Source organism: Musa acuminata, chromosome BXJ2-5, assembly GCF_036884655.1.
Source record: "Musa acuminata AAA Group cultivar baxijiao chromosome BXJ2-5, Cavendish_Baxijiao_AAA, whole genome shotgun sequence".
Classification (NCBI taxonomy): domain Eukaryota; kingdom Viridiplantae; phylum Streptophyta; class Magnoliopsida; order Zingiberales; family Musaceae; genus Musa; species Musa acuminata.
In genome coordinates, this window is record NC_088342.1 from 7,374,256 (window position 1) to 7,401,211 (window position 26,956).

General features: G+C 37.4%; 3 protein-coding genes across 4 annotated transcripts; 1 reads left to right on the plus strand and 2 right to left on the minus strand.

Moving 5' to 3' along the window:
- Positions 1 to 893: 893 nt before the first annotated feature.
- Positions 894 to 3,782, plus strand: LOC103984640 (bifunctional dTDP-4-dehydrorhamnose 3,5-epimerase/dTDP-4-dehydrorhamnose reductase). Its single transcript, XM_009402183.3, has 2 exons — positions 894 to 1,487; positions 3,198 to 3,782. The coding sequence occupies exons 1-2, from the start codon at positions 1,020 to 1,022 to the stop codon at positions 3,648 to 3,650; spliced, it is 921 nt and encodes a 306-aa protein (XP_009400458.2). The 5' UTR covers positions 894 to 1,019; the 3' UTR covers positions 3,651 to 3,782.
- A 528-nt stretch (positions 3,783 to 4,310) lies between these two features.
- On the minus strand, positions 4,311 to 18,826 carry LOC103984639 (SPX domain-containing membrane protein OsI_17046-like). 2 transcript variants are annotated; one of them, XM_018826033.2, is made up of 12 exons: positions 18,719 to 18,826; positions 18,532 to 18,629; positions 14,943 to 15,016; positions 14,309 to 14,426; positions 12,754 to 13,065; positions 12,456 to 12,560; positions 11,908 to 12,362; positions 10,676 to 10,977; positions 7,638 to 7,813; positions 6,705 to 6,895; positions 5,747 to 5,880; positions 4,311 to 4,672 (listed from the first exon to the last, which is right to left on the minus strand). In XM_018826033.2, exons 3-12 carry the CDS (start codon positions 14,993 to 14,995, stop codon positions 4,434 to 4,436), a joined length of 2,085 nt encoding a protein of 694 aa, XP_018681578.1. In that variant the 5' UTR covers positions 14,996 to 15,016; positions 18,532 to 18,629; positions 18,719 to 18,826; the 3' UTR covers positions 4,311 to 4,433. The 2 variants fall into 2 exon arrangements, with proteins under 2 accessions (XP_018681578.1, XP_009400456.1); XM_009402181.3 differs by having other exon boundaries at positions 18,733 to 18,788.
- Positions 18,827 to 23,411: 4,585 nt separating this feature from the next.
- LOC135611680 (uncharacterized) lies at positions 23,412 to 24,059 on the minus strand. The gene has a single exon (XM_065107324.1). It carries the CDS (start codon positions 23,913 to 23,915, stop codon positions 23,574 to 23,576), a length of 342 nt encoding a protein of 113 aa, XP_064963396.1. The 5' UTR covers positions 23,916 to 24,059; the 3' UTR covers positions 23,412 to 23,573.
- Positions 24,060 to 26,956: the final 2,897 nt, after the last annotated feature.

Genomic DNA, 26,956 nt, shown 5'->3' on the forward strand with positions numbered 1-26,956 from the left:
CTGGTACAGCAGCAAACAGGGAAAGGGAGAATCAGGATAACGGCACTCCTGTAGGACCCGTTACGTCAACCAATATAGCTTGGCGCTCCCATGTTTGATGTCTTGGGAGGGACGCGGACCTTGCCCTCGTCGAACGCCAAAATGAACGTGCAACATCACGGCTCTCAGATCTAATCAGCCGCCAGTATTTCACAGCTCACCGATTCTTTCGTACTTCCCACGTTACTTATTCTACGATTGGAGGTATCGATCGGATCCCACAACCGCGTCCAATAACAGGGAAGGTAGGTGGACAACAAAGACGCATAAATAAGACTTGCAGCAGAATTCAAATGTCCTGGCTATCTATTTTCACCCTCATTTTTTTCTCAGATCACGCGCATTACCAATACGAAGACCGCCGACACCAGGAGAGGCGAGCGTATACTTTGCAACCACATGACAGAAGTTAGCTCTCACGCCACCTGACTCCCTCGTGGAAATCCACGTCACGTGCTTCTCGAAACATAAAAAATGAAGCTCCACGTGACGTGGCACCGCCTCCGTATCCGAGATATTCTCCTCCCCAATCCCCTCCATACCTCACGCCCCTGTTCGCTGTCTTCAACCACCAAATAGGTTGTTGCAAGGTGCTGTTATTACATCTTTACCGGTTGCTTAGTGAAACCGTTGCGGTGATACAGCTTTGAATCATTCTTCCCGGACATGATGATGCACATATTTATCATTTATGTCGATACAGCTTGGGCTTGATTGATATCTTTGAGATGTGTGCAGATGGCAACAAACGATGGGAGTTCTGTCCGCTGATGCTACGTTTCACCAAGTGGAGGGTGGGATTTCCTGGGACTATAAGGGCCACTATTCGAGACAAAGCTCCTGTATTCAAGGGTGACGATATCAACTCTGCTATAATTGCCCCCACAGGGAACGCCTTTGGGTGCCACCGCCACTGCTTCCCTCAACCCACTCTGCGCCTCTGCGTTTCATTCAATCCTCAGATCCGGTAGGTTCGATCGATGGGTCTGACGACGGAGAACGGCTCCACGGCAGCCGGGAAAGAGGCCTCCGGCCTCAAGTTCCTCATCTACGGCCGCACCGGGTGGATCGGCGGCCTGCTGGGCGGCCTCTGCACCGAGCGCGGCATTCCCTTTGTCTACGGCGACGGCCGCCTCGAGAACCGCGCGCAGCTCGAGGCCGACATCACCGCCGCCTCCCCCACCCACGTTTTCAACGCCGCCGGTGTCACCGGCCGTCCCAATGTCGATTGGTGCGAGACCCACCGCGTGGAGACCATCCGCGCCAACGTCGTCGGCACCCTCACCCTCGCGGACGTCTGCCGCGAGCGCGGTCTCATCCTTGTCAACTATGCCACTGGGTGCATCTTCGAGTACGATGGCGCCCACCCCCTTGACTCTGGGGTCGGGTTCAAAGAGGAGGACACGCCCAACTTTGTTGGGTCTTTCTACTCCAAGACCAAGGCCATGGTATGTGATGATGCCTTCCTTGACATAAGTGATACGCCACCTTGTCGCTATAGATCTGACTGTCTTCGTTAGGATGCATTAAATCTGTGTGTCAGTTGGTTGAGATCTTGAGATTGAGGACAGCAGTATATGGTTTGGGATTATGGACATTGATAGCTTGCAGGTAGCTGAAGGAGTTTTCTGACGCGAATGAATCGTGTTTAAGAAACAATTTGTTGATAATATCCATTTGGGTCAAGGATGATAATGTCGGTAGGTGGTACTGGGAAAGCTGGTGCACTTCGAGATCTGATCGGACCATATGTACTATAAAGCAAGAGTTAATCTAGCTTGGGATTGATGCAATGGAATGTTTGTGTTCTTGCAGGTAGTGTATGGGATCTAGTTGATTGCAGTAGTGATAATAGTGACGGGTGTGAATCAATAATGCTGGTTAAGTGGATGAATCAAATAGAATCAGGAATTGAGGAAAGAGGAGTGACTAGGAAGATATGAGAGGGCCACCATTGGGGAAGTTGTAGTCCAAGCAAGATCATGCATATCTTGCTCGATCTCAGTTTAAATTATTTTTTTGTCGTAACTTTATTTCAAGTTTGGTTTACTTGTTACATAATTGTTCTCATCTGTAAGCGAAATTTTAAGTTGAGCTGAAATTGAGCCTGAGTTGAGTGGTTCGCTGAGGTACATCTTAATCATGAACCAAATTAATGCATCAAAGAACCGGATTTTCTATTTGATATTGTATTGAGATTTTCATGTTCAATTCTAACTTGATGTATTAATATATTTTTAATTTATATAGATGTTCATAAATTGTACAAAACATATCTTTATGTGAAACATGTGTTCATAGATAAAATTAAGAACAATATAAATAAGTTATATAAACATGCTTTCATGCATCTGATACAAAACTTAAGTATTCAGAGTCTAGTAGTTACTAATTGGACTTGTGCCAACATTGGTCGGTTGAGCTCCTTTTGAAGCTTCATTTTCATAATGTGCTTTCTCCTACTCCTGGATCTATCTTTAATCCATGCATTTAGCAGTTATTTCTGCTGATCTTTGAGTCCTTCCTTGATGTTTGTCTTGATTTATAGTTAAATTCTCTAGCTGATACTTTTAGATGATGCCTGTTGCTTGTGGTATCGTTGCATTTTCCTTCACATTGGAGATTGATATTATCCATTGTCTAGGAGATTGCTTCCAGATTGTGTATTTAATACATAAGATGAAAACATGGATAACCTGCACGCAGGGCCGGGCAAGTGCTCTTTCCAATTTTTATGCCTGATTGTATTATCAACATCCCAACATTACTGTTATCTATATGAGTCGCAAATAGCAATGACTTAGATGCATCTGATCTTTAGAAAAATAAAGATTTACAATTTTGGTAGGCCCTGAGGTTGAGTTCAATGGTGCTTGAGTTAAGCAGCCAATTTAAGATATACCAGACTAAATCATATTGATAGATACACTTAAATCTTACCGGATATGAAGATAATTTATTTGAAGCCACTTGGTGGATTGACCATTGCTTCTGCAATAAGTTCAGTTCTTCCCTCTATTTTAAATAGGTTGGTGCATTTACCATGGTGCAATATATTTGTTCATTATTTGTTTCACTATGTTTTTTTTCTAGTACCACCATGCAATGTGTGTTATCGGTTGATCCTATCAATTTCTTAAGGTGTGCATCTTTGACAGGTTGAAGAGCTGCTGAAGAACTATGAGAACGTGTGCACCCTCCGTGTTAGAATGCCGATCTCAACAGATCTGTTAAACCCTCGCAACTTCATCACCAAAATCACCCGCTACGAGAAGGTTGTTAACATACCCAACTCCATGACCATTCTGGATGAACTTTTGCCTATATCAATTGAAATGGCAAAGAGGAACCTCACTGGCATATGGAACTTCACCAACCCTGGTGTCGTCAGTCATAACGAGATCTTGGAGATGTACAGAGACTATATCGATCCAAAATTTACGTGGAAGAACTTCAACCTGGAGGAGCAGGCAAAGGTGATCGTTGCCCCCAGGAGCAACAATGAACTGGATACCACCAAATTGAAGGGTGAGTTCCCAGAGCTTCTGCCCATTAAGGAGTCGCTGATCAAGTACGTCTTTGAGCCAAATAAGAAGACATCCATGGCCTGAGCGGTTGGTCTCTGTGGTTTTCTTTCTTTTTTGCTTCAATAAGGTAGTTGTTTCGGTTTGTTGGGTCAATGTATTCATCAAATGATGAACGTGCAATTCATATTTAATTACGGGTTGTTGCCTTGTGTTCTATCACGCCTTGTAGTGGGAATGATGAAGAGAAGTGCGTGTTCAAGCATTATGTGCCCCGTTGTTGCTGTTATGTATATCGCAGGAGCTAGCGAGGGCATTGCGAGTTATGCACCATTTCAATTATGGTTGTTTTCGTTGATGGTGGGAATTAGCTCAGAACGTGGTATTTGGGTTTCTCGTTTCCAAGAGTAATATTGCTTTTGCAAGTGGGCTGAGGTCTGAATAATTTATACCTCGAGTCGGTCTCCGTTTACCCATAATATCCAATAGGAATCAATTCCAACTTATTTATGTCTCTCATCGTTCGAAGCCTTCATTTACCCATATTATTTGTCTTTGTCACCTCAAGCAACAGAGCGGTGGAGTGGCCGAGAAACGTGCCTCGGAGATACTGGAATCAGATCTCGAAAAATTCACACCCATACATCCTTTTCTTCAATACCATCGCATGTTATAATTGTTGTATTGCCCAATCATCCTCTATGAATCATTTCTTGCACCAATTCCTCGATGCACCAGAAGCATCAGTAGAATTCAAGATATGGACTATATACATCATCAATGGGTGTATATAATACGTATACATAGCTGCAATTGCAAGTGGACAGACCCATAGATCGGCACCGGGGAAAGGGAGAAACCATTCATGGATCAATAGAGATTGTTGTATGTGAAGAAGGTAGCAGAGATGGAGGCTAGACAAATTAGCAGAGAAGGGAGCAGGGTGATGTTTAGGATATTGTCTTCACCAAAATAACCAGCCAATGTGATTGTACCATCTGCAACCACCCGGGCCAAGGTTCCTGCTTCCGTCGAGAGCAGTCCGCCATTGTAAGTTCCACGGGCAAGTCGAGTCGACATAACTCGAGATAGAAGTGATAGGTTAACGCCTGGATTGGAGTTAATTAAAGATGAGACACGAAGATAAAGCAGTACATGAAAAAAAAAAAAAAAAAGTGCTCTCTAACAAGTGCAACGATTACTACTGGAAAATGCAGTAGTTAGTGCTTATGGACACAAATAAATAAGGTGATGTGATTAATTCACTACCCATACACGGTGCAATTTGTAAAGCAGATATTGAGCAAAGGGATAAAAGGAAAGCACAAAATTAAAGCCATCACATGACTTTTTTTATTCCTATTTCTTGATGTCCAACTAAACATATGAGGTAAGAGATGTTCACCAGTACATATCAATTAAGTCTTAAACTCAACAGGTTCAATGTTTCATCATTCTGCAAGAACTAGACATCGTACAATGCAGTGGATGGCTTAAGGACTCAGAAAAGAATAACCATGAGGTATTGCCAAAGTCGATGAAATAAACGCAAAACAAAAAGCATGCTTCTAATAGATAAAACTAAGTATTAGATTAATTCAATGAGCATGAAGAAGTAGACAAACTTACATTTGTTGTTAAAGAGATACTCTCAGTGCTTAGATTTAATCATATGTTGTGAACCTCGACAATTTTGTTATAGCATATAAATGAAGTAGGTTTAAATACTCTCAGTGCTTAGATTTAAACTAATTGTTAGAAGATTCCAAGTTGTCCTTGTTATAGCATATAAATGAAGTAGGTTTAAATAATAAATATGAAGTGGAACTGGTTCATGTTCTGCAAGGAAAGGTTACAGTAGCTTCTCAAAGATCCCTTTTAAAGCCGCAAGTCTGGTATTTTCATGGGTGCCTACACCATAAATTTTCACTATGTATATTATTCTGCTTGTGTATTACCAAAATTTCCCTCTTATCATTCCTTTGGAAGCTTATAGCACTACATTTGTCAATAATTTGAATAAAATTTGACAGCCAAATTACTTGCACTGTTTACATCAGAATCTAGAATAGGCTCCTACTAAATCACCATATATTCTTAATGAGAAACAGAGAAAAATACAAAGGAAATAAATATTGCAGATTCAGTTTTATTTACTTTCATTTTTAGCAGCAATCTAGTACCTTCAAGAACTTCCGCAGACACGAATGTGATGAGTGCTGAGCTGACATATTGTGGTACAGAGTATGAGCTGGTCACACGAAAGCTAAAGATTATACCTACCAGTACTATAATTTCAGATACCAACAGAATTTGCCTGCAAAATTGATATAAATTTAAATTAAATAAAAACTTAAAAATTGAAAAGAGAATACTGAATCAAAGTATACCAGACACAATTGAAAGTTGAAACTATCAAAGAGAGGTCCTTTTGGTAATTTTGCTAGACAGACAACAATTCAGTGCATGGCTTTATTTTCAAAGTGATTTTATTGGATTTGATGTGATTTTACTTTCACAAGTAGCAGCAGCATGTTAATTTTATATTCATCAGCTATTCTGACATTTGTCGTTGATTGATGAGAAAAATAAAAAGAAAATATTCTAGTCCCTAATTGCAGATGGTGTCAAGGTGGTTGGTTGAGGAAAATATAACAATTTTACATTAGCTTCATAATACCATGGTTTGTTGCAGGCTGTGCGATAAGCCTGCCTGCAGGTCTTTGGACCTCAGAGAGTCCCCAGAGGTCTCTTTTGAGGTGTAATAGAGGTTTAACTTTAAAAAAAAAAGAAAAAAAGAGGCCCTCTTTCCACTTCTAACAGCTATATTCCCTTTCCCTTCCTGTTCACTCATCCTTGCACTCTTGAAACTAACCATCATCAATCAAAAGATGGATCAGTACATGTCAGAGCGAACATGCATATATTAACATCCTAATTGCTCATAGTCTGTGTATAATCAAACAATAACAAATTATTACCATTTATCAGAGCAATATGGCAGAAGATTTCATGATCACATTGGATACTGAAGAAAAAAAATCCAGAAAACACAGTACTAAGAAACTGAAGCAATATTTACCCAACTTTATCTCTTTGCATTTTAATGCATAAACAAGATGATAATTTTGCCTTGGTTACCTGTCCTCAAACATGTTGGTTATGTAGCTTCCAATTATTGCATTTACTGGAAGAACTGTCAGACCAAGAATTGCTAGAAAAATTGCTACATTACTTGTAGACCAATTAAAATATATTGTGGTAACGACGCTTGATTCTGAAAGTAAAATCTCCATTGCATATTTGAGCATGAAGTAGATCATCAACTGGACCTACAAAATCAGAAGTAATTATGTGATTACAAACATTAGCAATTGATTTTTTTTATTAAGATTGAAGCAAGATGTACAGGAAAGAACCAGGATTTTGAAGGATAATCATAAAACAAGAATTGTTACACTCAATTTTCCGGGAGATAATTGAAACTTTCATAATAATAAGAAAGTGAATATTGTAAACTTTGTTCCCACTAAGACTTCAATTAGTGCTCCATGAAGGGTATGAAGAACCTTCTAATTCATGTTTGTCACTTGATTGACTCACTCCCAAGAAGTATCAATTCCTGAGTTAATTAAAAATGATGAAACTACTTAACATTCGACATTCTAGGATGCCTTTTTTTATGGGAGATTTTGCATCATAACTACATCTACATCACTTGTCACTCTGACATTCAATCTTCAACTCAAGCATTAATAATTTAGAAAGAATTTTTATTTTTCTTTGAATTATTAGATACACCAAATTATAATAACAGTCCTTGGATATTCAAGTCTTCAACTATAATTTCATCAAAGAAATGAGATTCATGCTAATTAAAGTTACAATTTTTAGAGTTCAATAATTTGATGTGTTAAAGATCCTCCAGCAAACACAGTTAATGGCTTGAAAATTTAAGCAACAATCACAATTTTTGGGAATACATTGCTTGTTGTGTATTTACCCAAACAAGACATTTCTAGTGCTAGTAACATATGGAGGTGCCACTTATAAAGTGAAAAACAGGAAACAAACCTTCACTGATGGTGTCAGTAATCTGTATGCTGAAGCAATTGAAGTTGCAGGACTGTGGGACGACTCATCAGAGGCTTCTTCTCGGTCATCACAATCTTGGTCTTCATCTTCGTCTTGTTTTTCATTCTGACTTATAAGAAGAGGTTGTGCAAGACCATTTTCCGAATCTGGATGTCCTATTTATTGTGAAAACAATACTAAATCATGAAGTTTTCATAAATTATGGAATTATTTGCTTAAATTTCATTTAAGCATTAACATTATCTTTTATCATATTTACTCAAATAAATATCAGATATCCAAGTAAGGCAGACCATCTGATATATCAAGATAAACTAGGATCAATTAACTATACATACATGCATGACAGATTTATGCAAAAGGGTTACAGCCATTTTTAGCTGCAAAACATGGATGATTCAGGTTGCTTACTGTATCCGATTCGATATGTCATACTTCTTTGATATGTATCAGATACTTCCTATACATAACTTGTTTTTATTACTATTGGCTTTTATTATACTTAGGGGATTCCTTGTGGATACTTCTTCAATATATTTAACTTTTCTTTGCATGTTGGTCTTTTGATTATGGACGAGACATGTATGACTATGACCATATTGTTCTGTCCTAGATTATGATTAATAATATTAAAAAGAATTATGATATGTTTATTGATTTACCATAATTTCATATTATCTCTATGTCATTCTTGAATTATTATTTTCTATAATAATTTCTTTACTAATTTATGCTAGTAATTAATTGTTATTATTTATCATGATTTATAATCAGATTAACACTAAAAATAAATACTAGCTCTCTGTTACCAAAACATTATAATTGTTATTTATCCATATCATATATAACTTTTTCAGTGTATCTGTATAAACTTATCATATTGTATTGGTATCCCAATTCCCAAGTCCAAATTTGTGCTTCAGAGATATTCAGGAAAATGTATATGCACCATAGAGTAGCTTTAACAAGGATCCAATGAAGAAGATACTAGTGAAATTTCCTAATGAGGCCCTAGAGAAACAATGAAATTTCCTGAGGAGCACCCAGTTTATCGGTATACAGAACACAATCCTGTTTCACTCTCGAAAGAGGACTTATCTTCCAATTAAGCCCTTTATCAGGTCTATAGAAGATATTAAGTCCACACAGGGGGAGCGCACTCAACTATCATTGGTTCTCTTTTGATGGTATAAAGAGCACCGAACAGCCACCGTTCAGTCTCTCTCCAAAATTCTTTCCACTTACCTACTCTTGTCCCTTCCTCCCACCCAGATCTCCCTCCAATTATTTTAAACTATAATTCAGACCTCTTCCATATTCAAGCAATAGTTGAAAGGGAATCCTAATTTCTCAAGGAGAAAGTTTGAATCAATAACCGACCAGATATTTCTTCAAAATTACATAATTTATGCATGGTTCCTGCAGACATATCGTATCAATTTATAATTTCATCACATCGAGGAACCCCATTGATCCATCATGGAATCACAACAATTATTTGGTGGTAGGATCAGGTATATGATCTTATTAAACGATCATTTATTTTACTTAATTGCTTAGATGACTCTTAACTCGTTTTACATATTATATGTATTCTTTAGATATAGTTTGTGTTTCTTTTCCAAAATATTATTTGATGCAATATTTATTGCTTTGTAGACTTAAACCACTTTAATTATATGCATTTTGTTTCTATTTAACATTAAAAAGTAGTCAAGAACCATAAAATATGATTCTCTTGGGTGTTGGCTGACAAAAACCAACTTTTGAGTCACATGCCAGCATATTGTGTTGGTATGCTAGCTTGTACCAACTCGTACTGGTCAGGCCATGGAGAAGCAAGGGTCCAATACATGAAATTGAAAATCATGGTTATAATATTTACCAAAATGTATTTTCATGAATGAGAAGTGCAGCAATTTAATATTGATGGTTATTTCTCTAAACTTTGTAACTTGTTACGTTGAAGATCTTAAGATGTGTTACTTCTTCAGGTTGTATGATCATATGATCCTCTTAGGCCTTGATTCACAAATCCACTCCTATATAATTCCAACATCACCATATTTTCTTTTGTGGCAAACCATTTGGAGCCAAACTCTCATCAATTGGTCATGTTCTCAAATAGAAGACCTTCCCATCTAAGAAGCTCCACATATGACATATAGTTTTAACTTTTCAGGGGTCATAAATTCATCCAAGCTTATATCACTCGTACAATTTGCCACTAGAAACAACATGCACCGATGTGTGACCTTCTGCAACTAAAAGAAGGAAAAATTGTGGGTACCTCAAATTTATTTTGCGTCAGAAATATCTTATCAACATTCACCTCAAAATATATAATATATATAGTTGACATGCTCCCTTATTACTCTCTCTGACAGCTACTTATGCTCTTCTCAGGCATCCTTCTCTAATTGAGCCACAGATGTTGCAGCCCAGCGCTTTTATCCAAGTAGTGCAGTGGCAGACAATATGGTATGCACCCTACACCTGTGAATAGAGAGTAACCCAGTCCCTAATCCTTTTTATTTTAGGATTCAATCAATCCAACTAGGTCAGTCATAGTGCCCTCAACTTAATCGTCTTTAACTGTAGGTATTTTTCACCAAATATTCTGATTTTCATATAATTCCATGGTGTCAATGAGAAGTTCCAAATTCAAACGTTTTTTTTTTATTTCGCCCAAACTTAACTCCTTTCAATAGGCATAAACAAAGGACAGTAAGGACCATAATGATTTAGTTGACAAGTCGGTGACATAGAATTCATCTTTTCAAATCATTATACTTTCATATGCGGTTATTTCAACATCTAACTTAATCTGAATTTTGGATTGGAATGCTCGACAAACTCTTTTAAAACAACCACAGAAATTTAATCCTCAGGGCATGGATCATCTACTCTTTGTATGTTCCCTTGGTAGCTAATGAAACTACTAAATGCTGTGATATTCAATATTAAATTTGGCTTTTTGTACTGAACTAGCACATTTATAATAAAAGTTTGCTTACCAGTATGGGCATCCTGTGAAACATGGCTCTCTTGAGTGTCATGAGCTGGTTCCCTGAAAGATATCCACAGCCAAAATAAATATATAAGCCATGCTAGAGCCATAAGCCAGCCTGGCAAGGTAGTTTGATTGAATGTGAGGCCATAAATCTTGAAGTTTGTTTGAAGCAACCCAGCAATGGCAGGGCCACAAGCCATTCCAAGAGCACTGGCACTAACAAAACCTGCAGAAGCTTTCATTCGAGTTCTAAGAGGTACACAGTCGCTTATGTAACGACGGTTTACAGCCCTTGCAGAACCAAGCCTGTAGTTTTTGTAAATTTCTCAGTACAAGATGGTCCTCATATCAGTCCAAAATGCATGATGAGGAGTTATAGTAGTATATTAACCAATTTGTTAAAAAAGAAATATAGGCATGCTTGATCATCTAGCCAGTGAAAACCTTGCAACAGATTCAAGTTCTTCTTTAACAACTACCTTCAGAGATGAGGAGCTAATAAGCAACTTTAATGAGCCAATAAACACAGCAATAAATTAGTGAGAAAATGGATGAGCAAAAAAGATTTCCAAAATGCAGAATACGTTTTCTTCAAATTTATAAAAGCCAATATCTGAATATGAATTTATTTGGAAATAATCAATTATGTTTTTCCAAATGAAAAACCTTTCACTAATAGTTGCCAAAAAGAAAATAAATCCAAGTACAATTTTTTCCAAAGTTCACAAAATATGACAGTAGTTAGTTCCAGGTTATTGGTGGCACAGGTGTTTTGGTATGCAGCATGAACTGGCTTGGTACCATATTGCTCACATTCCCTCTGTTTCAGTTAGAAACAGGTCAAAATTTGGCCTAACCATAGTGAGGGCACTGGCATGCATGGTTTGACTCTCTTGACAAGGAACTCCTTAAGTCAGCCAAAATTTCAAATATTGGTAGGTTCAGCATATTTATTATTTGTTTGTTTGATTTGTTTATAAAAATTATACCTGATACTTATGAACCATTTTTGGGAAACATAGCATCTTGGAGGCATATATGTAAACTTAAATGATGTAAGCAAAAGAAGTTCTATATTAAGAAACCACCTTTTAGTATAACCTCTACTGAATGCATGCTATATGTGTAACCAAGGAATATCATAGAAACTGCATTACTAAAGAATGAAAAGTAGAAAGTATGAATATAAAATTCTGATCACTTTCAAGAAAAGGAGAAAAAGAAAGAATTGCTTACCCACATAAAAGGCGACCAATAAGAAGAATTGCTATTGAGTTTAGGTCATAAGCCAACGCATATAATGTATTTCCCATCAGAAGCATAATGCTGCTAAATATGAGAGGCCTGAAATATGACTTATTTGACCAAGCACTAAAATAAACTGAAGAGAAGACTTGTGCAACAGCCATTGACCCAATAATTACACCACAGACTGTTGCTGCGGCTCCAAGGCTCAGTGCATAATCATCTGCAGTCGGGACAATAATATATGTGTTGGCCATATATAGGAAAGTGTTTACCAGGTTCAATAATAGAGACATAAAATGGTATTTCTGCTCATCAACATCAGCTTCTGCAGCAGTAGTTATATCTTCTTGAACAATAAGTGCATGCTGTCCAAGGAATTGAAGGAAGTTTGTTGAATGTGTTAGCTTGTCCACTGATGCATTTATTTGGTCGATGACAGGGTCCTGCATTAATGCATATTAAGGATTTAATTTTCGCAGAAACATTCAGTTACTAAGGCTTCAAAAGATTTAATATCAAGTTTAAAAGAAAAAAACCTTTATAACAATAGATGGCTGATCATAAATGGACAAGTAGCTCCCCCGACGAACATTGAGATCTGCAAGGTTGCGAGACAAAGCTCCAACAACAGCACCTATTCCCTATTTATTCAAAAAAGTGATTAGGAGAACATAATAATACTCGTGGAAAACATTATTTATTGCATATTCTAGTTAGTAGTATTATTCATGCACTTTATAGGTGACACAAAAGAAGAATGGGCAGATGATAAATCTTGAAGGGACTAAATGGACAAGAAAGAACTAAGACATGAACTCAGGATAAGGCTATTACCACATGCTTGAAGACCTGCTGCAACTGGGAATATGGATGGTTTGCTCTACTAGTAACATAGTAATCCGTGAATTTATAACCAAAACGTTTGTCAAACTTCTTCAGTATCTTACGAAGACCAGTAGCATTCATATCAACAAACTTAAGGAGCTTAATCAGATCATAACCTACTGCTCCATATGCCTCTTGAAGTTCAAGTATCTGGGATATATCTGGTTGCTCTAAGAGAATGTTGCGCTTCTTCGCCAATTCCTGAATCCTGCTAGCAAGCAGCCCTTGTTGTTCCAAAAGAAAAAGGACAATCTTTTCAATCTGAAGAGAAACAAATGATGACGATGAACCTTGCAGTAAAGCTAACTGATGACAAGAGAACTACCACAATATCTTGACTAACAGATACTGCAATGCAACAGTTCTAAGAAATGTCCAAAATCCAGAAAACACCCCACTGAACTAAAATTAATCTACTCATGGAAATGGACAAATCAATATTCATATGTCTCTCGCAGTCTTCCACATTTTCAGTAGCAAAATGACAGAAATACCATGTTCAGAAAATAGCTATTAATCATATGGTATATATCTTATCATGAATATGGTCTACATATAAATCAAGAATCTAAATAAATGAAATTCACAAAAATTTATTTAAAATTTTTCTTGTGGGTTATTTACCTCTGAAATAATGGTTCAGGTATTAAAAAGAACAAAGTTAATTAGGTGGTAACGAGTTTCACGCATATTCACCAGCAGATCCTAAGATTACTATGAGGGGAGATGAGATGCTTCGGTGTTTCCAAGTTGACTGTTAATTTTCCTTCTATCACATACTTCAAAACCTTAAAATATGATACATATATACATACATCCTAGTGCTAGTGTTATACTGATAAATATCCAGCTAAAGCAAACTAGCAAATGCAACTAACTAGTGTCTTAATTGAGTAAACAAAAGGGCTGTTTAAAACAAAGCAAGTGAATGTAAAATAATTCATAAACTTTGTCTATCTCCTTCTCAGTCAATTTTACAGAAATTTTCATGCATCACAAACAGCCTTCATTCTCAGTTCCATTGAGCCTCTCACAGTCACTTTTATGTTGCTTCTTGCCACATCCAGACCGACTGCTTCAATCTATGCAAAACACCATCCTCGCCAAGTACTCCTCCCTTACTGCAGCCATCAGATCTAAACATCTCCATCTCTTTTCCTCTTTTCCATACTCCCATACATAATGTAGTTTGTCAATGCCTCTTTTGGATTGTTGTCATTGTTATTTGCCTCTTCTTGATTAAACATTCTCACCACCTGAATTTCTACCCTGAACAAACCAATCACAAGCCTACACCTTCTCCTATAAAATCACTAATAGTTTTGGAAATTCTTTTGTATGCCAAATGATTGAGAAGCCAATTCACAAAAAATCCTTATCATTCGGTGCATTTCAACAACTGATAAAATGATAAAACATTCAGAACGGACCATACGATGCACCAATGCATTTACTGTTAAAATAAATATAAGTTGAATATAAAACAAATACTGATTCCTTGTACCTGTTCATCTAGCATCCTTGAAAACTCTTTGAGAACCTGTTGAAGTTCTCCTCCTGCCTGATTATGCTTAACATACTGCTTCAATTTCTTTTTCATTAATTTGTAGTTGATGTAGTATCTAGAAACACCAGAAGAACAATAATTCAACTTAAAGAAACTCTGGGAAACATGAAATGGTTAAATATGAGTATAAACTCTTTTTTTTTTCTAAAATATTTCTAGTAATATCATTGACATAATTGATAGTCCACCATAGGGACTAAAGAAGCATCAATTGGTGCCATATAGCCAAAGCAACTACAACAAAGGCTATAAGATACCAAAAGGTATATGTATTATATCATAAGATGGTTTGTCACATTTTTTTTCTAGAAAGCATAGTGAAATGAAAGGCTATAAGATCAAATTATATGCTATTGCCCACTTCAACTGAGCAAATAAACAATATCTTATATGAAAAGAGTGAATATGTAGTTCATAGCTGCCTCATTTTCTTTCATCATTCAGTGTTAAAAATTGGAAGTCAAATTGACAAAATAGATAATCCATTAGGAAATGGTTTTATTTATTATATATTTTTCAGAAGTTATGGAACAGTGTCAAAGAAAGCTTCAATTTAGGAATAAAAGCATACCCCCTCCACTCCTGAACTTGATCTGCCATTAATTTCTTTCCAAAGTTAACCATCTTGATGTCAAAATTGTGAACCTAGAAAAAAATAAGTAAAAATTTATACAAAATGTCATACAAACATTCTAGCAAAAATCTAAGCATAAGACAATCTTTAAAGGTACGCATGTAATGTTTTGCAAACAATAGATAGACAAATGTGCACTATGGAGTGCCATAAATTTTGGATATTTTTGGATGATAAATAATTGATAGAATGTTTCACCAATCCATTGTAGACAGGAAATTGGATGATTTCCAATGCATATTGACATAAATATTATGTGAAATATATATTATCACTGTACTTCTGCATCCATACAGACATTTTGAGAACTGAAAAACCAATATGAGAATAACTAGCTCAAAAAAGAGATTAAAATATTTTCGTATAGTAATAACTGCTTTAACACTATCAGGCAACACCCAAAAGAGCAACCCAGCGCATGAGGTACCCATAATCATAGGGTCTGAGAAGTCAAATGTCCTGAGCCATACCCTTGCATTTGAGGGTTTCCATGGCTCAAATGCTTAATACCAAAGTCACAAAAAAAGCACCCTCTTTAGGGTGCAAAGATTCACCATAAGGGCTAACCAATACTTAGTTTGAAATTAAAATGTGTCTACTCAAGCTTTTGGCCTTTGATGAAAACAGAATGATGAGCAAACTCAAATAATATCTCTTGAGCAAGTGCAGGATATATACCGAGTAGCACACAAAAACAACATAAGTTAGTCAACTCAATTTCTTACCTTTTAGAGAATATAATCTTTTTTATTTGGTTTTTATAAAGAGATTTTCAGGTTTTGTTTCTGTAATCTGGCAGAAACAAAGCAACAGGTTCTACAGTTGAAGCGTCTAAGCAGGAAAGGATGCTTTACAGTGACAGGAAGTAGTCCCACATGCGGCATTTACAATATGCCATTAACCACTAAATACAAACATAGCGAGCTTGACAAAATCATTTAGCCATACAATTTTTCACGAAAAACTAATCAACTATATGTAATATCTCTGTGATAAAAAACATAGCAAGGCTATATTCAATCACAATTTATTTGCCTCTACTCCAATCCAGCAGAAAGACGAGTAGTTTATCAAGCAATTTGCTAACTGACTAAGCTAAAGCTTTGCTAGAAATGGTTAAAGAGCAATGACACTGAGAAAGTCACGATGAATAGGACATAAACAGAGTGTGGTGACCACACGTACCAAACGTCAGTAGTCTTTTTATGTTTTTCGCAGACTTTCGTAAGTAACAGCAAATGTACCTAGCTAGGCCTCATGTGAAGCTATTATCTTTATTGATTCAGTGGTGCTTTTAACCATATTAGTAAGAAGGTAATACACATTGAGCTACTGCCTGACTCTATTAACAAAATTACCTCAAATATTGGTTACAGAATAAATTTAGTAATAGATAACTAAACTTTAAACTTGATAAGGATATTTAGTACCACATTAGTTGAGTTAGGGAATTAATGGCTCATAAGTTTGTCGAGTCACCCTTGTAAGTATGCTCATCGCCTAAAGTGGATAATTCCTCACGAACCCACGAGCTGAACCAATGACGAATCGACCAAATATTGACTTATCAACCCTTGGATCCCCCAAGAGAGGAAGCACTAATAAGGATATTTAATCTTACACCCATCGTCCAAAATTAATAATTCCTTGTGACCCTATGAGTCACACGAATGGAAGACAACTGTCTAACTTAAGATTATGGGAACGAAAATAAAGTAGAAATGAGTCTCTCCCTTGTATGTTCATCGACAAGGCAAAAGAAAACTTATAAACACGATTAGTAATAGTCTCGCAAGGTGGTGGGCTAATTACATAGCCTTTGTACTTGGACCATATTAGCATCACAATTCTTGAACTTAAAAAATTTTATATTAAAAATTTTATAATTGATGAAATAAATAATCTCATTTGTCCTAACATCGTTAGTTGTATTGACGAAAAACATAACATGTGACATCACGTGTTAGATCGGTGCGAAAGTAATAGACAAAGAGATAATTTCAACATTCTTTCTATTTTCAACCAAAAGATAATTTTGACATCCCACATGTTAAAAACGAAAAAAATATTAAAATTATCTTTTTGATCATTACTTTCGTGTCGATCCAACCGGTGAAGTCACGTGTTGTGTTTTTCATTAATATAACTAACGACATCAAAATAAATAAAATTTTTATTTTTATTTTTATAATTATATAAATTTTAATATAAATTTTTTAAATATAAATATTACGATATTAATATGATCCAAATATAAGAAATAATATGTAATTAGTCTGAGCTGACCGATCGTTAAGAATCGAACCCGTGATGTAACAAAACAAACCTTTATGTACGTTTTACTGATATCTAATTGCTACGTGATCGGAGAAACCCCGGGCCCCACATGTGTCCCAGGACAGGTTCGAGCCTTCTCCAATAATAGAGCAGGTTAGATCAAACTGCTTACAGTAAGCATGTGGGGAAGGTACTTCTCGGCGCCAACATCTGGGTTATACGTGGCTTAAATTGCTTGTAGTCTGACAATGAAAAGATGACGATGAAGCAAGCGGCCCAGAAAAAAGCGAAAGATTCGTACACGCATTATGTACTGTTCTGAGACAATTGGCTTGTCCAAACCTAACGGTCTTATAGTCAAATTACAACTAAACTTGGCTGAGATAATCATATGTCGCACTTTATAACATAAATTAGTTTCAACAACATAATTTTTTGGGTATAATTTATCGTCCTCAATTGCGAGACTTCGATAGCATGTTCAAAAACAAAATATGACTTCAAAAGATATAGATCGTATATATAAACCCTTCCATTGACCTATTAAAATCCTGGCAGAGTCATATGACTGCAGCAACATTTATTGCCTTGGGTCGGAACTGGTAGCACGTAAAGTGGAGGACGTCGGCTTGATGGCAGTCGTACGTCTTGGGAGGCAAGGAAAGCTCACTGCGGTTTTGGGCGTTCGACCCTGTCCAACGGCATATGGTCTGAGAAGATGACGCGAGCAATGCTTCCAAGTAGACGAGTCTAACCTCTCGCCCGTCCGTCCATGTTAAAATCAAGGGTTACTATCGCGACTCGACGACCAGTATACCAGATTCGGTCCAATTGGACCAGGATCGATCAAGTTCTCAAGATTGACCCGGGATTGATTTCTAGGCTCAAAAATGATTGAACGCGGGTGGTTGTAATCAGTGATGCCTAGTTTTGAACCGATTCAATTTCGAGGCTGTATCGAGTGGTCGATAAGTTTGGATTGTAGATGGAAATAGATGAAACCCCGGATGGCAGATAATACCAATTTAGATTGTAGTGAGACGATTCTCAATCTGAAGATGCTAGTAAATCCCACCAAAACGAGAAGAGAAGACGAAAGAGAAGAGTAAAATGTTTCAGATCTATATCCTCGGTGTTCGTTTAAGCCGTTTCAACAGATCAAAAGCAAGCGCAAGAAGCATTGCAACTGAACAAACTCGAGAAGTCGAAGAACTTGACATATCTTATGCAGAGGAACTTCAAACAGTACCTGAGACGAGATCGGAGCCTGGTGGTTGGGGCCGCAGCAGAAGGGGTTGATTAGATGACCATCAGCAAGAAACAGGAACCCGAACGATTCGTATACTCCTAAAAAGGCCACGACTCCATCAGAACAGCGAAGGCAAATCAAGATTCGAACGCAAAAGAGCGCGAGGAGAGAGAGAGAGGAGGCGCACGAAACGAGCCGCACTTGGCACGGAGAGATTTGAACGGAGACGACGGACGACTAGGCGGTGGCGTGGTGAGCTTGGGGAGGCGTTCGAGGCCTCTCCATTTATAGGGCTCGTCCGCCGAACCGCGAGCGGATGGGAAGGCTGGGGGGTGGAGGAGTAAGTAGACAAATAAGAAATTTACACGTGTAGCTGTCATCGGACGAGGCGTGAATCTTGACGTAACTGGGGACGGTGGGGGGAACATTTTGGGCGCGAACCGTTCTCGGAAGCACTTGCTAATTTTCGGCTGCCGTTATAAGTTCACATATTTCATTTTATATTTTTTATTTGATTGGAAAAAATAAGTAGGTAAAAATGATGTTGGACTTATGAGCATCATCCATCTTACTAAGACATTTATTCATATCTGCATCTTCAAATCCATACCCTTATATTCACTAGCAAGATCATATATCATAGAATAGAATGAAATATAATATAATATCTTTAAAAGATCCATATAAAAGGTTCTGGCTAATATAACTTATAAATATTTTAATAATTTATCACAAGATATTAGACTTCAATTGCATCTTCCTCATTTACCCTTTAGAAAAAAAAAATCATATGATGATATCAAATTTTATGTGTGATTTCTTTCTCCAATCATATGATGATATCAAATTTTATCGGGAAACTTAACTTTTAGGTTTATAGGATATGCTAGACAAATTCACCTTGTAAGTTAAGCCTATTCTTAATCGAGTTTCAAAGTATAATAAAATCATCATGATAGTATAGCATGTGTGGATTATAGAAACAAGAATTCCCATCCATCGATATATGGATGGTAAATATGTGTGTGTTATTTTGTTCTAGGATATTCGGATTTAGATTATTTAATGATCTTGATTAGGCAAAATATTGATATTAACAAAAAAAAAAAAAAAACTAAATTTAGCTAGCATTATAGATAACCATCAGAAGAAGAAGAAGAAGAAGAATTCTGATGGAATGACTATAATGTTGTAATAAGATGTTGTTCATAAGTCATCTTTCAATCTAGATGGCGAAATCTCTTAAGAATTTTGTAATCAATCAAAATGTGGTCTAACCTCTCCTCAAATTGAAGACTGGAAAGTATCTGACCTCAATAATTCTGAAATTATATATGCATCTGACGGCCTTGAGACATAGAGGCAAAGACTTCAAATTACTTGACGTAGCTTACAATGATCGCATGACTTGTTCATGCTGTCGTAAGGAAAGCAATAAGTGAGAGTAATTAGGCACGTTCTTTGTCTTGGGGGACCAAATAATAATTCCATTCAATAGCCATCTCTCCATATCGCAATCAGGAGAAAATTGAGACTAAGGAAAACTGTGAGCTTCCAAGTCTTAATGAATGTTTACAGACTTTTGGTGTAGTAGGAAAAGACATTTAAGTATCAAATTTTGTTTTCATTATCATTAAAATTATTATTAGTCATGGTTCATATATCATTGTTAATTTAAATTTGTGGGGACATTTCCGAATGCAAACAAAAAATCATTTCACCAAAAAGGATATATAGATTTTTTTATTATATTAAAAAATTAGATTATTTTATGTGCCTCTATTGATTACACACACTTTCGTATTAATCTTAACTTGTTTAAGGAAATGTTAACATATATCAAGTCGGACATCAATTCAACTCGAAAGATTAATCTAAGTTAAATGAACTATCATCTCAATCCTTTTTTTTTCTTTTTTTCGATGCTATAGGTTGGATCACTCATTTGCGTCTATTTACGCCATTTTGACTCATCTTTATTCAGTCAAACTATAGCTCCACTAATTCAATCTTTTTTTTTTCTTTCAATTATTCAAGTCAAATTTTATCTGTCAAAAATTAAATAATGACATGTTTAAGTCAAATCAATCAGAGCTAATATATATCAGATCAAACACTAATTCAATCCAAAAACTTATGGATCAAATCTAGTATATATAATCAGACTCTTTTGATCCTTAGTTATATAGAACCATCCTTTTAGCCTTCTTAGTGTTCATTGGAATGATCATCATACAAACCAAGAGGTAGGTTGTCCACAGAAGGCTAAGATCGAAGTGTGATCTTATCTTCGTCAGAGATCTTTGGGAATGCAAGAATCTGTCTTTGCACATACAACAATGACAAGGTCCAAGTACATACACAAAGTCTATATCTCACGCGGGAAACATTTGTGTCCTTTAGTAGGTAATGGTAACAATGTGGCACAAGACAATATGACGGGGAGACATGGAAGGCATGGGCTACGTATTGTTTAAAGAACACCTTGTTGCCTTTCCATCAAAATACAAGATACATGAATGCGAGTGTGCTGTACTCATTTGGAACTTGTTGGAAAAGAGAATGCTGATGCTGATGATCCATGTGACGATTGGCATATGAAGCCTCAAGCTTCACTGTGTAATTGCCTGTGGTGGAGACTGAAGAGTTTGTCCGGTTCATGGAGCTGACGCTGAGTAAAGCAGCTAATGTCCACCACCAATGGAGATCATGGTGCAGATGTATGAATGCGAGTTTTCTTTGGTGGCCGATCACTCCCGTCACAAACACAGTGACAAGATTCCTATGGGGAACAGTAACGCCATTGGAAGCCTGAAACAATGTAGAGGGCACGTCATCGTCTAGGGACCGATAACGATGGATTGGGTAGCTTCATGGTGTGTCTCAGCGACCACAGCCACATGTAGGAGCGATGCCATTTGAGACTTTTCTTTGTAAGTTGCAACGTGAACTCTCAGTATGGATCAATGGTGAAATTTTTTTCAGAGTATGTCAATTGCAAAATTAGGTAAAGTGTCGAAACGACTCGCTTGGAGACCTGTATCGATGATAGAAGATGAGAAAATCTTTTTATTTTGTTGAGAGAAAATCTTTCTCTACTGTAATTTTCTTCTCTACTACAGCTTATTCCTCTGCTACAGCATTGCTATAGCTTTTTCTATTACTGTAGCTTTCTTCTTTACTACAGCCATCGTCATCGCAATGATATCCTTGACAGAGCACATCTCTCTCTATTCTGTTGAGAAAAATCTTTTATTCTGTTGAGGAAAATCCTCTCTTCTAATATGTATAAATAGGAGAGGGACATGTTAATGTATTGAAGCTAAAGTTATTTCAATTAAGCTTTTTCATTTATTCAATAAAGTTTCTTCGTTCTTATCTTCTATTCTTTCCATCATCGGGGACATGTCGGGTTAAATTTCTCTAATGATTCAATCAACTAAGAATCTAAAGGACTTGATCAACGTAAATCTTAGAAAAACTAGATTAAAAAGTTTGAATGATTTGAATTAAGAAATGTATTTTGTATCTTTTATAGTATGATGAAGAGCTGAAAGAGATTAATTAATATATGTATGAAAGAATCGAAGGTATAATTATGGATCTGCGATTCATCAATTGTAAGTAGCAATGTGCTAAATCTAAAAATTATGAGTTTACTTTAGATTCTACCCGTTGAGGGTGGATACTCATCTATTATTACGAGTCAAAGTACTCATCATCGATTGACACTCGTCAAATGTCAATCAATTCACATCATATGCAATATGTTTTCCAAATATTAAAAACCTCCACATATATAAATATAAGTATCATTCAGATTATTAGTTATTTAAGTTAAAAACATAGATAAAACTATAGAACATCTAAACTAACATTGAGGTTTCTATCATCATAATGAGTTTTTAAGGTTTTAACTAAAGAGTAACTTAGTGTAGCTAAAGAAAATTAACCTGAAAATTCGACCAAGTAAATAATGTTGCCAAAAAAAGTATTTACATCGTAGCAAATTATAGGAGCCAATTGATCGTTTTGGTCTCTTTTGCATTTTAGTGCCATTGTTATTGGATAGAATGTGTGTGGTCATGGGCTCGCCCATCCCTCCATGTGTTATTCTTATAACATACATGCATTATGATCAACTTTTCCAATTTGAGATTTTTCTTTCGTGTTGTGTTGTAGTATTTTTCAGGTTTCAATATATGGAATACGATAGAGTTTAATCCGTACCGTTCAATAGATTTCATAATAATAATAATAATAATTATTATAATAATTAAAAATTAATTTTGATTGAATCTTATATTTTTGTCTGAATAAAGTTGCATACTAAATGTCTCCGGAACTTAACTAATAAATCTCTTTAGTCTCAGTCATTTTAAAATTCTTGATCAGAATTTTTTTAATTTCATATAATAAATCAAGATTACTATTGATAAATAAACTATCATTTATATATGAAATTAATATAATAAAATAGTTCTCACTAATATTTAAATATAAATATTAATCCATAGAGTCAAACTGGAAAGTATACAATTAACTCCTCACATAAGTATAAATTCCATCTTTATTTGTGTCTTTCTCAAATGATTGGTCTCATGGAGAGGAGCTGCTCTCTGTTGATCAAATAAGTCACCGCTAATACTGCACCTTTCACACTTATCTATATGGTGATATAGATAAATATATTTTAATTAATTAAGCCGATCAATAATTAGATTACTTATGACAACTACAAATAAACCACGCAGGTAGAGAGATGAGAGAGCACTCACGCTTCCCATCCCCCATCTCATCCTTAAAATCCGTGTCTTCATCAAGAACTCTTTCACGTACGGAACTTCCATTAACGAAGCGGCAAACAACTCTCCCTGCTCTAATCAATTCACAACTTCTTCGTTTTACTCGGTTGCATGACACTGATACAAGTCCCACAGTCAGACTCCATAAAAAAGAGAAGGAGGAGGAGTAGGAGGAGGAGGTTAATTAACAACAGGTTTCATGGACTCCCATATCTCGCAGTGGTGTGAATTCTCCATCTACCTAGGTTTTGAGGGGGTGATCTTGATGACGAGTCCGGGGAAGACGTCGTCGGGGTCGTGGATGTGCGGGTTGCGCTCAACGATGAACGGGTCGCCGCACTTGTCGCTGATGGTGTGGAGCGTCTCCCCTTCACCGACCACGTAAATCTCGTCGCAGGGCCGGCGGACCAGCGGCCCGCAGCCCCTCGCAGGCTCGTCCAGTTCCTCCGCCGTCGTCGGGGGGCCCTCACGCAGCGAGCTTAGGAGGACGAGGGCCACGAGGGCCAGCGCGAGGTACCACGACGCGGCGTCGGCGACGGCGATGACAGTGGCCAGGGACCTCCTTGCCGGCGAAGCCATTCTTCTGGGTTTGGAGAGACGAGGAAGCAAAGTTGGACACTAGTTGGGATGTAGGTAGCGGTATTTATGGGGGGCGAGACGGCATCCATACGGCGTGTGAGCTCTAATGGCGGGGTCTGTTCGGGGTTTGGTTTATAGAGAGACAAGGAAAGTGGGATGCTTGTTGTTTTGGAGTTACAGTCACGTAACTGAGAGGCGAGGGGGTTCTTCTGCATGGGTAGGGGTGGGGGTGGTGTTGGTTGGCGCCACCACCGCAAGATGGCTCCCCCATTTGGTGAAGTCTAATCCTCCAAGTAGTGCTTCCTTTTGGGATCAAAACCATGGAGATGAGGCAATTCAAAAGCAAGAGGATGAGTGAGTGACAGAGGTGGATGCCATTAATTTGATGGTGGATCAAAGAATGAAAGCGTCGTGTCATAGTCTTTGGTACTCATTATCATCTTAAGAAAATAACATTATCACATCATGATGATGCCCACTATTTTCTCGAGAAAAAGATTATGATGTCCACGTAGCCCATTCCACTACATCAAGACATAGATGAGGCGGATGCACTTCATCTCTAAACATTTTTATGATCATCATCATCATCATCATCATCATCACCTGATGATGCGAAGTAGAGAAATTGTTTGGGCACCAACGTAAAGCCTTTCGGCGCATATTGGAGTCATCATCAACGCACAACACATTGTTGCACGGCCCCATCCATCTACTACATCACCCTATGTATGAATAGATATAAGCATATCATGACGTGAATCAATAATATAAAAAGATTTAAATAAATTATAAAAAAAAATAAGACGTGTTAGTATTAAATATTTTGAACTCACGTTTTAGCTTCAGTAAATTAACGATGAATGAGCACAAAATGAGTCTATATATACTTTAGAGAAGAAATGAAACCTGCTTAGAGACGAAGGGAGCTTCCGCAACAACGAAGCTACGTGGAAGTATATGGCCAACATGCATGTCTTCCTCCGCATGCCCTCGCTGAACTGTTCTCAAATTAAAAAAGCCAAAACAAAAACAAAAAACAGAAACCTGGCAACGACACTGATCACGGTGGACTCGACCAGCTCGCACTTGTCAGCGGCCACCGTCCTACCTTAGCGCATGATCCCTGTGTGGACTCTGAGTAGGTACGGACGATCAACCACAATGACCCAATCTTATTAGTTTATTAACTGTTGTCCAGAATCATACTTGCCTGCACATACATTACTGGCTAAATCTTACAGCAGCTCTGGAATCTTAAACTAGACGACAACATTCCAACCTGGGCAATTGTTGGGCGGAGTGTAGACGACAATACCGAGAGCGTTTTGGTTAACCTGATGAATAATCTGCACAAGGAGAAGGAGCAGCGAAGTTTCAGTGGGTCGATGAGTCGAGTCCAGTTCAGGAAGTGAGATCTGTGCCATCTTTGATGCTTCGGTTCTGGATCTACTGTTGACTTGGAATTCTATCTAAGATCTTACTTGGTTGACTTGCCACTGTTCTTGATGCAAGTTCTTTGTACTTGTGCAAGCGAAATGCACATCCAATCATGGAAATGACTTGATTTCTGCTTGAGAAAGCAAACACGAAGGAAATCTGGAGTTGAGATACGAAGTACTACGGCCCAAGTGATGGGGTTATCGTCATCGATGCACTGGTTTTCCGGTAGGCCTACTTTGCAACGTTGGAAGCTATGTTATTTCCTCGTGATCGCATGGCCTCATCGTCTCCTGGAGCGGAGGGGTCCATCCATCGAGACCGCGAGATCTTGTCGTGATTCGTGCACGACTCTGATGGTGGCCGTGGATGCGTCTTCCATTTGAGCTCCGGCGGATGCTGGGAATTAGATGGGGTGACTTTTCATAGTTTATTTCTTTCACTTCTTAGACGCATTCTCTCTTCGACACCGCACGTGTCGGGTAACTTTTCCGATGTATAAATTGGTCAATGATGAGACTATATTCTTTTTTCCTTCTCTCTCATTTCTTTTAATCAAAGCATAGATGAAGGATACGGACCGTAATAGTAGACGACGATGGTTTATATTTCCCTTTTAATAAAGGATATCAATCATCCCAACACTTTCGATCATAAGGCTTCTCATAAGAGAGAATGTCTGTATGTTGACGTATTCTACCTACATAAATAATGGTGATAATGTTTTACAGTGTGTGCTCTCGGAGTCCGTTTATTTTTCTCGTTTATTTAATGTTATACATACAAGAACAGTATCATATAAATAAAAAATAAAAAAACATGATTAATTTATGTAGGTAGTCCTGTTATCATCACGTGTAATAAGCCTCCTCTTCTCCACCATGTCAAGAGCTTCCATGAACCTTCCCAGCATTACGAGACAAAAAAGTCATCGCCCTCCTGAAAGCCACGCATCGAGAGCGTCCCGTGCTTCATTGTACGACCTTTGGACGCATGTATCTTAATTTTTGTGAGATCTTGATAGCTACATCCATGATTTGAAAGCACTGTTTCAACAGTGTAGCCAAAGCACTTATTGGCTCCTATGATATCATCTGTCAGTTCTGCCTATAAGTAAATTGGTCCATAGATATAACACCATATGCATGCCAAAATGTAAGTAGCTTTTGACGCTTCATGGACTACTAGTCTGTCTAATTGATTAGTTGGTCATGTGAGACAGAAATAAGAAGGGAAAACCAGTCTTGAATCCATTGTTCACATCCCCAAACAAAACATGACTAGTTGCTGTCATTGCCACAATCGGTTGCACCCCACCTTGGCCTGTAGCGTCCAATGACTTGATCCGATCGACTCGTGTATCGAATTTTAATTTCTACATTGCCAACCACTAATTCTCGAAAAATCATTGAACCGAGTCAAGATTGATGGACTCGATCAGATCTTATTCAAATAATCAAGTTTATCGCTGCCGTGCATTATCGGCCGTGTGCGGAGATGGCGGTGACGACGAGGACAGCTCACCGACCGCATTCCCTCCCGTCCCATAGATCCCCACCGTCGAAGCTCATATCGTACGTCCCGGAGCGATCGGGTACCGA

Excerpts from the sequence above, each read along its gene's own strand:
- LOC135611680 (XM_065107324.1), bottom strand. The coding sequence starts at position 23,915 with ATGGCTTCGCCGGCAAGGAGGTCCCTGGCCACTGTCATCGCCGTCGCC.
- LOC103984640 (XM_009402183.3), top strand. The coding sequence starts at position 1,020 with ATGGGTCTGACGACGGAGAACGGCTCCACGGCAGCCGGGAAAGAGGCC. Across the intron at positions 1,488-3,197 it reads ACTCCAAGACCAAGGCCATG|GTTGAAGAGCTGCTGAAGAA; the intron begins GTATGTGATGAT and ends CATCTTTGACAG.
- LOC103984639 (XM_018826033.2), bottom strand. The coding sequence starts at position 14,995 with ATGGTTAACTTTGGAAAGAAATTAATGGCAGATCAAGTTCAGGAGTGG. Across the intron at positions 10,978-11,907 it reads ATTGGTCGCCTTTTATGTGG|GCTTGGTTCTGCAAGGGCTG; the intron begins GTAAGCAATTCT and ends CAAAAACTACAG. Across the intron at positions 7,814-10,675 it reads TTCACAGGATGCCCATACTG|GACATCCAGATTCGGAAAAT; the intron begins GTAAGCAAACTT and ends CACAATAAATAG.